Source organism: Phalaenopsis equestris, unplaced genomic scaffold (assembly GCF_001263595.1).
Source record: "Phalaenopsis equestris unplaced genomic scaffold, ASM126359v1 Scaffold000428, whole genome shotgun sequence".
Taxonomy (NCBI): domain Eukaryota; kingdom Viridiplantae; phylum Streptophyta; class Magnoliopsida; order Asparagales; family Orchidaceae; genus Phalaenopsis; species Phalaenopsis equestris.
The window spans coordinates 1,741,566-1,751,294 of record NW_018164869.1 but is presented as its reverse complement, the minus strand read 5'-3'; the positions used below and the strand labels follow the sequence as shown (position 1 = coordinate 1,751,294).

Here is a 9,729-nt window from a genome sequence, read left to right as displayed (position 1 = left end):
AGAATCAGTTCCCATAATAATAATATTCCAACCATAATTGATAGTCATCTTCAGACCATAGATAAAAGCATCAGCTTCAACAGCCAAAGGGGAATCAGAAAATGCACCTGCCGAGAACCAATAAAAAATAGAACCTAAATAGTCTCGACAAACTCCTCCTACACTAGCAGATAAGGGATTCCAACAACCATCAACCTTAATCTTAATAAATGACATCCACAGTTCATGCCATTTAACATTATCATTAAATTTAATATGCACATAACTAGGAATATCTGGAAGATGTCTCAAATGTTTCATATTTCCAGAAAGTATAGTGTTATTGGGCAAAAACTTTGATCCTTTATATAAATAATTCAATACCGAACTAACAGTTCTATGCACCTTGGGAACAATATTTTTAAATTTACAATCATTTCTAGTAACCCATATAAACCAACTTATAACAACAGGTATAGGAGTAAGAATATCTTTACCGAGCAGCTTCCAAGCATCGAAAATCTCAGAAATGTTATTATACTGTATCAGATTTCTGTTAAATCTGTTTAACAGCAACTTTTGTATAATATCATTCCAAACATCAATAGTAAAATGATATTTAAGAAAAAGATGTTCCATTTCTTCCTCATTATCATGACACAAAACACAACAAGAAGGCAATCTTAAACATTTCACCTTAAGAATATCATCACTAGGAATGATATTATGAAAAACTCTCCAAATAAAAAAGGAGATGGAAGGTTTAATCCAAATATTCCAATTCCATTTAAGATTTAAACCTTGCAAAAATTGAAAGGAGTTAGCAAAACATTTAGCATAAGAATCACCCAATTTGCCTTTAATTTTAGGCAAATCAGGCTTAGTAATATCAATAGGAATAAAAGCATTAAAATTAGCATCATCATAATTAACCTTTTGCAAAAGTTTCCTAAAACACCACTGATTTTCAAACCATAGGTCATTAATCTTGATATTAATATTCTCAGGGCCACCGTAAAAGTCAGCAAGAGCACCTTTGTCCAACCAATCATCATACCAGAAAGAGCAATCGCCTTTACCAATATCCCAACAAATCATATCTTCCGTATTTCTAGCAACCTTGAGCATTTCACGCCAAATAAAAGAATCACTTTTGTTATAGGTAATAGTCATAGGATTCCTGTTAAAGCAATACTTAATATGCATCAAAGAAGCCCAAATGGAATTATTCTATCGAAAACGATACCATAATTTCATATAATTGATTTTAATAGAATCATTTAAGCTTCTAAAGCCAAGTCCTCCATTTTCTATAGGTTTACAAAGCTTATTCCAACTTTTCCAGTGGAATCTGGAATGACCTTTACCTTCCAACAGAAACATATTAAAAAGATTTTCAATCCTCTTAATAACATTCAAAGACATATTCATAACTTGAAGAGTATAAAGAGGGAGAAAAGTAAGAACACTTTTAAGAAGAGTCACCCTACTCCATGATGATATGCATCAACGAGTGTTGCTTTTATAATGTAACTCATAGAATTTCTAATCAAAATATTTAAATCCTAAACACTAAAATCATAGCCAACAAGGAGTTTTATTAGTCATGAAGACTACATAGCATATTGAACACGGACATGAATATTCCTAGGGTTTTTACTTGCACACCGCACAATTCTTAAACATTTACATATCAATACCTAAACTTTAACATTCAAATCAATGCCATATTACATAAAGAAATACTTCTTTTACACACTTTTTAATAGTAAAAAACACACTTTCACGCATAAGTTTTGAAACAAGATTGTTATAATAAAAGTAAATATTAAACTTTAGATGTCAAATACGTAAATACATTAGAATTGTGTCGTATGTATGCAAATTTCCCTAAGACATTAGTTTATGTTATTAAAAGTATGATAGATTGTCCATGTATAAGGAATTTAGTGCTTTGATTTGCTGTTGTTATAAATGAAAATATCAAGGTGTAGGTATTAGACATGTAATTACATAAGAATTGCATGGCATGCATGCAAACTTCCTTTAAAAAATATGCTATGTAGAATATATATATATATATATATATATATATATATATATATATATTAATCAATATCATGTAAGTATTTATTTGATATATTAGCTAATAATCAACTACTTATCTTGCACCATTGTAACATTGTTCATGTTAAATTATCCCTGATTTCATATACATTATTTTCACAATTTGATGATCAAGTATTTATTGGGGATCATATTTTATTTTATTTTATTTTATTTTCCTTTCAACTTTAGTTTTATTTAAAAAAAAAAATGATAATTTAGTGTATTTTTTTATTTTTAGAAGTGCTCTAAATAAAACTACCTATTTTGGGTGTGTTTAAAGGAAGCCATATTTCATTTTAGGGAAATTTATATAGATACCAAACATTTCTTATTCATTTACATATCTAGCACCTAAAATTTGATATTTATATTTTTAACTTTTTGGTATAAAAATCCATGCATAAGAATACATATATCACCTCTACTTGACCTATTATGAGATTTAATTGATTATAAATGAACCAATGCACTTGACGAGCAACTCAACACTCGAGTCAATTAATACCCCGACATACTTGCTCAAATTAGTAAATAAACAAATGCGGCACATTTTCTTAAACTCAAATGTTTAAATGAACCAAATTTGATCTTAAACTCAAAAGTTTATTTATTAATGTTCACGAACAAACTCTTTTCGTTGTTCGCCAAAAGACTTGTTAGCTACTCTATACGTGTATGATGCATTATACAAATAAAAATTTAATTAACTATAAATTATTTAATTATATATTTAATAACAACATATTATAATTTAATATCAATATGCATAAATATTTAATATAATTTCTTCAAAACAGAAACAAGTGCAAACCAAGTCAAGACCACAAAAAATTTTTAAGATGAGTACGAAAATATGAGAAAGCTCAGCTCAGACTCGAACCGAACATAAACAACCACCCTAGAGGTATCATATTCTACGAATACAACTTCTAATTCGATAAATGATGTCACATAACAAAGAATAAACAAAAACATAAAAACCAAAGTCAAATTAAATGGGAGATATCCCTACAAACTTCAATCAACAGGAATTAAAATCCTTGCCAGCTTCCAGTTTCAACAAAATCACTTTATTTCCAAGATGGTGATTCAGGGAGGGGTTTCAATATAATATACATTCATAAAAAGAGAGAAGCAATTGAAACTCTTGGCCAAGAGAAAACCAGACTAGCAATACCAGCAAAAGACTACATCTATAGTGATATAATCATTATCAACAAAACTAAGATTAAGATTCCCTTCTATCATTCTCCCCTTCTGTTAACAAAGGCTTTTGGGATTCTGGAAGGTGTTGTAAGTATAAATTATGCACCATCTCTACATATTTATGAATATATTTTTCTTCCCAATCACTGGTTTTAATTGGTGGCAGATATCTTACTTTGAGTGGGGCGGGTCTCACGCGGAGGCTGTTCTTCCTCCAGGCTACATGAGTGCCTGTCAGGACCATTGGGACTATTGGCAACCTGGATTGCAATGCTATGTGGACAAATCCCTAATTTTTGAAAGTTTAGGGGTTAGATGCAAATCGAAAAAGGAAGGTTTTGATGTATTTACACATCTAACATAAAAAGTTTGATACTTGTATCTATAACACGTGTCATAGAACTATGCATGAACATATATATTTTTCTTTTAAAAAGTTATATATTTAAAAATAAAAAGTTTAGGACTTGGGCATGTAAATATGGAAGAATTGTGTGGTATGTATATAAATGCACCATTGTATTATGGAAGCCAATGTATCACGCTAAATTTTCTCTACCTTCTTGAAGGGAAGAAGCCTTCCGGTCTTCGACCGAGTTCCCTCTGGAAAAATTATCAAGGATAGATTTTTCTTGACAATGGCCTGAGCGACCTGAGTTCAAAGAATAATAAATTAATATGATAAATAATAGAAGATAATGTTAGATAATCATCTGACAATGTAAGTATAGAGTGATGGATGATATTAGAGGATAAGCGACCTTTTTCATGGACTCGATTGCAACCATTGGATTGGATCGATCGATACGGAGATGATTGGCCAACACATATAGTTGGCCAAACATTGGGTACCATATTATCTGCAACAGACAAGACTCATTTAGCATAAGAACTTAGAACATCTAATCAGTCTAGGATTCAAGACAAAACTGATAAATCCTATAAATCCAGATTTACTAAATCCTGCCAACGCAAGAGCTTAGAACATCTAATAAATCCAGAATTCAAGACAAAAATGGGAAGAAATGGGAAAATAACTGGATTTACTAAATACAGGATTTAAAATTTGACTTATGTTTGTCAGGCAGATTTATGTTAAATACCACTTCAATCCATTACCAACCAACGCCTTAAATGTTTTTCAATTAATTTTCTTCTGCAACAAAACTAGAATCTTCCATAGAATGCCAAAAATGCTGATTGAAATTTTCGGGCGTTACCTCTTTTTTGGCAATACCCACAGTGCCGGTTGGAACCAACCACATGACGAGAAAAATGTCGAGAGGCGATGCATGGTTACATATGTAGATAGCCCTGGTGTTGGAAAATTCAGAACCTTCTATTTTTATGGGGTTTCCTAGAATCCACATCTGTCAACAAGACATAAATTGGTCCTCATATGAGATAACAGATAGCAATAACGATCTTACAGAAACACATGGCGCAAAAGAGAATGGAAGATGTTGATATAGATGAGATACAAACAAAGAGACAACAATGCCCACAAAATATAAAGACGAGTGAGGATGAATGTAACAGCCCACATGTAAACAGATGAAAATTTGTTAATAGAATGGATTTCAAGCAAAACTTTGGATTCATAAAGTACAGCCATCATTTATCAAAGGAAGATTTACATACATACCATTCAATTCTTATGTATTTAGATATCTAACACCTGAAGTCAAATTTTTACACGCATACCACCTTACCTATGCATAAAAAAGTGTATTTCACTCTTTAAAAGTTAAAATAGTGGTGTTTTTTTGTGTGATATAAAAGAGTTGGATGGTAAAATGTAAAAAAAATAAAATTTAGGTGTTAAATATGTAAACCAGGAGGAATTGGGTGGTATGTTTGTAAATGCCCCTTTATCAAAAAAAGCTGTCTTTAAACTTTTCTTCTCATTTGTTTAAAATGCGCATGCTGCTGCTTTGTTAAAACAACAGGAAAAATAAATGAGAATAAAATGCTATAAGAGCTCAAGATCAAAAACAATTTGCTGCTAATTTGCATAATTCTATCAATTTTCAAAGTTACTAGACAACAAAGTGACCTTAGGATTAAATATCAAACAACTATAAACTGAGAGCAGTAAAAATTAAACAAGCGTTTATATAAAGAAAAAAAATAAAATCCAACTTATTGTCATTATTACGAGAAAATCAACTCCGTAGTTCATCTTAAGCTTCATTATGTAAAAAACTATAAATTCTGTATCAGCAAATAATTACATAAAAAAGGGCATTTGCATACATGCCACACAATTCTTACTATTTACATATCTAAAACCTAAACTTCAATATTTACATTAAAAGCACTCAAATTTTTAGCATTGCATAAAAAATACCACTTGTAATAACTTCTTAAAAGTCAAACGCATTTTTTTTATGCATCGGTGTTATAAATATAAATATCAAACTTTAGGTGTTAGACATGTAAATCCATAAGAATTGTATGATATGTATGTAAAATTTTCTAACAAAATAGCGCCTGCCAATTGCATGATACCTGCTTGATCCGCTCCAAATCACCATGGAGTTTTAATACAATTCAAATTCCATTCAATTCATGAAACATAACTTTTGCTCGTTTTTTCAAAAGTATTCCATATCAATGATATAATTAGATCGGTCCCATACTATGCCTAAGTTATGTGCAAGACTAAAAAAGCAATTCAGTAATTTATTAGTTATTATTATGGGGTATAAATAGGACTTAATATGTTTAGGGTTATGTATTGTGTGATTGTTGTCTTAAATCTTAGGGTTAGGGTTTGGAAGAGATCTCTCGCCTCTCGAATTTTAAGTGTTTAAATTTTATGTATTCGGGAATGTATCATTTTAATTTGGTACCAACGGAATAGAATCTAGTATTTCTAAACTTGCCTTGTTCCTATCAGATACCAACACAAAGAACTGCAAATCAGTTTTGTGAAATGCAAATCTCAATGCAGTTCACGCTTCTAAATTCACTTTAATTTTCAGTCCTAAAAAAAACTTCAAGCAAGCAGTAGTTATAGTATCAAATGAAAGCAATTCCTACTGCTACATTTTAATGTAAGAAGATTTAATAGATGCCAAGGGTAAGTGTAAATTAAAAAGGGGAACATGTGCCTTATTTAACCAAAATATAATTAAAAGAATGTAGCCAATTAGTGTAAACCAGCAGAGCTGAATTTCATTTCTCATGCACAACATTGGGTCATGAATGTATGAATCAGTTTAGTTCCTCATTATATTTTAGTTTCCTTTTCAAAATGGAAATTGCGACCATAGAGGAAAAAGTTTTAATCCAAAAAGTTAGCATTGCATCTGTCTAATGAAAGAAAGGGGATATGATGAATCTTGTAACTCTAGATGTGCATGGAGAAAAACAATCGCTCTGGCGTATTTTCAAAAGAGAAGTAAATTAGAATAAACTTAAGAGAAAAAAGCAATAAATGTTGGACGAAATCTTAATTATGAAATATCAATGAAAGTTAATCTCACCTCCAACCATAGTAATACAATTAAAGATGAATATTAAGAGATTTGACAATCTATCCAAACAATTGTTATCTCATGAAAATATGAAATCACAAACTTATCTAATTAGACTAGAGACCCTCATATTGCTTGTTTTAATATATTCTATTATACCATCAAGAAAATATACATATATAATAAAAGTACCATCTGAATGGATAATCAGATCCTTCTCCGCTAATGAGAGATAATAACCAACCAAAATATTATTGTAACTATCTTAATTTAATGAATCACTTAATTATTAAATTAATTTAAATGACATAATTAAATGCCATTTTTAATTAAAATGATGGGACTCATTTCTTATAAATGACAAGTTGTTTATGACATTCATTCACTTAGCCAATTAATATTAATATTGTATATAACCTTATGTGAACAAATTATTTCTCTTAAATCTTAAAGATTAAAAGACAAAAAAAAAAAAAAAGAATCATGATCAAGTCCTCTAAATTGAGTACTAGTTTCAATATATTATGATTAGATGGAGCTGTAATTGAGCTGAGCCGAGACGAGTCAAGTATGTTATGGATTGGACATTGCTTCGTCGAATCGTAAGTTATTCATATTTAGTTTGAGCTTTAGCATATATGCTCATACTTGGTTTGCTTAAATTTTTTAAATTTTCAAACTTGATTTGTATCTGACTTGTTTATATTTGAATAAGCTAAAAATTCAAATAAATTTCTTATATAAAATTATTAATAAAGAATTTTATAAATTTAAATAAATCTTAAATCAACATCCAACTAGTTTATACCAAGTAAATAAAATATTATATAAGTTATAATTAAGTTTTCTTGCAAACAAATAACATAAATAAATACCAAGGAATTAGTTTATCAAAAAAAGAATATAAGAAAAAATGCATTAAATGCATATCGATATTAAATTATAATATATTGTTATTAAATATATAAATAATTAAGTTCTATTTAGTCAAATTTATTTAAATAATATATCATATTCATTTAACATTTGATTTTTAAGAAATTGTTCAATTTTTTTATTTACTAATTTGGCAAACATGATCGGTATTAATAGAATCTAGTTTGAGTTGTTCATCAATTGCATATAGCTCTGTGATTAGGGATCCCAATCAACCGAGCATTAGACAAGCTACTCATGGCTTGGCTTGATTAAAGTTTGTTCATACTTGTTTGATTATTTAATTGTATGGGCTTGAACACTTTCATAGGTACTCAATTACTAAATGAACAAGCTTGAAAAGGTTGTTGATTGACTCATTTATGTTCATGAACAATATAACTTAAAGCTCGCGAGCAAGTTTATGAACAAACTCGATTGATGCTTGATTACAACTCGATTACAGTGCATTTGTGAACAATATTGTTTAAATGCTTATTTTTAGGCCCAATGAACATTGTTTGACATGGATCATTTATTTTTTCTAATAAGCTGCTCGTATAATACCTGAGTAAGACTGGATTAAAACTCAAATAAGACAGAATTAGGGCTCATTTATTTTGTTAAACAAGTTGTTCATTTGGAGCTCCAATTATGATTTAATGTCCTACTACATGAGCATCATGTATTGTGTATATATTTATGAGTGAACTACAATTATTCATTAAGGGTATTTATTTATTAATCAAGTCACCATATTACCTTTTTAAAAATTTAATGTATACAACCAAAAGAGAATACAATTTCAGATACTGGATTTTAATACTAAAATCGAAAAGGAAGGATTATCTCAATGCAGATTTACATCATAAAACTAAGTCCCATAAGCAACACATGTTTCTTATATGCTTTGGTAGGAACATTTCAGTCAAATGATTTGCAATCATCAACATAACATAACAATGAAAAACTCAAGTATTACCTCGTTAGATTTACATGTTCACTAATTACTATATGATTTATGTCATTATGTTTACTTCAAAGCTAAATACAACAAAATTAATACAAAATAACCTCAATGGCCTACGAATAAAAATCAACGATTTCAAGCCCCAAAATAAAACAAGTCAACCAAATAGCAAGTAACGTTTTTTTCAACATATGATACAAACTCTATCTCTGTAGTTAAAATGATAATTAATGATTGATATGCACTTTTTCATAAAAACAGCCTCTTCTCCTAACATGAAGTCACATCAAAATGTCAGTTTTTGGAGCCAAGGCAATTGAATAAGTCAGAATCCAAGTATCTAATCATTTCAAGATGGCCATATTTTTTGTAGATAAACATGCCATCCTTTGTCCCTTGAGGATATATTTAATGATCTTCATTGTTTCTTTCTAATATTTCAAACCATGATTACTCTGATATCTACCCAAAATTATTACTACTGCATATGCAATGTCAAGTTTTGTGCTGGCTTGCATATGTGCATAGAGCATCCAATTGCTAAAGCACATAAAATATTCTTCATTCATACCCCTTTATCATTTCCTAGGCTCTAGTTTAAATACAATTCATCATTTTTACCAATAGAAGTCATACTTGGGGGCTGTACGACAATGAATGATCTTTAAAAGTGGATTTAGTAAATCTTGTAAATCCAAATTTAACAAATCATTTAGTTAAATTAAGATAAATATTAATCATTAAATTTACTTAAATTGAATTTATATTTAATTTCTAATCATGCTAATTAACAATTAATTATTCATCAAACAACTAATAATTAATTAAAAAATATTAAACTAAATACTTATTAAACAATAATTTAGCATTTATAAATTAATAAATAAATAGTTATTAATTATACAACAACAACAACAACAACAAAGCCTTAATCCCACTACGTGGGGTCGGCTACATGAATCCTTTTTCTCCATTGCGTCCTATTTAGTGTCATATTTTCATTTAGATCTAGTAAATTAAGATCATTTTTAATACAATAAGCCCAAGTCTTCCTAGGTCTACCTCTGC

The 9,729-nt window shown here is 29.4% G+C and overlaps 1 protein-coding gene across 1 annotated transcript in view; it reads right to left on the bottom strand.

Moving 5' to 3' along the window:
- Positions 1 to 3,052: 3,052 nt before the first annotated feature.
- LOC110027372 (1-acyl-sn-glycerol-3-phosphate acyltransferase-like) overlaps positions 3,053 to 9,729 on the bottom strand; it is a 17,813-nt gene continuing 11,136 nt past the window's right edge. Inside the window, exons 2-5 of the mRNA XM_020728769.1 lie at positions 4,515 to 4,664; positions 4,056 to 4,154; positions 3,854 to 3,946; positions 3,053 to 3,583 (exon numbers count right to left, since the gene is read on the bottom strand). Coding sequence (XP_020584428.1) covers positions 3,317 to 3,583; positions 3,854 to 3,946; positions 4,056 to 4,154; positions 4,515 to 4,664 — 609 coding nt within the window. The 3' untranslated portion in view covers positions 3,053 to 3,316. The remainder of the gene's footprint in view (positions 3,584 to 3,853; positions 3,947 to 4,055; positions 4,155 to 4,514; positions 4,665 to 9,729) is intronic.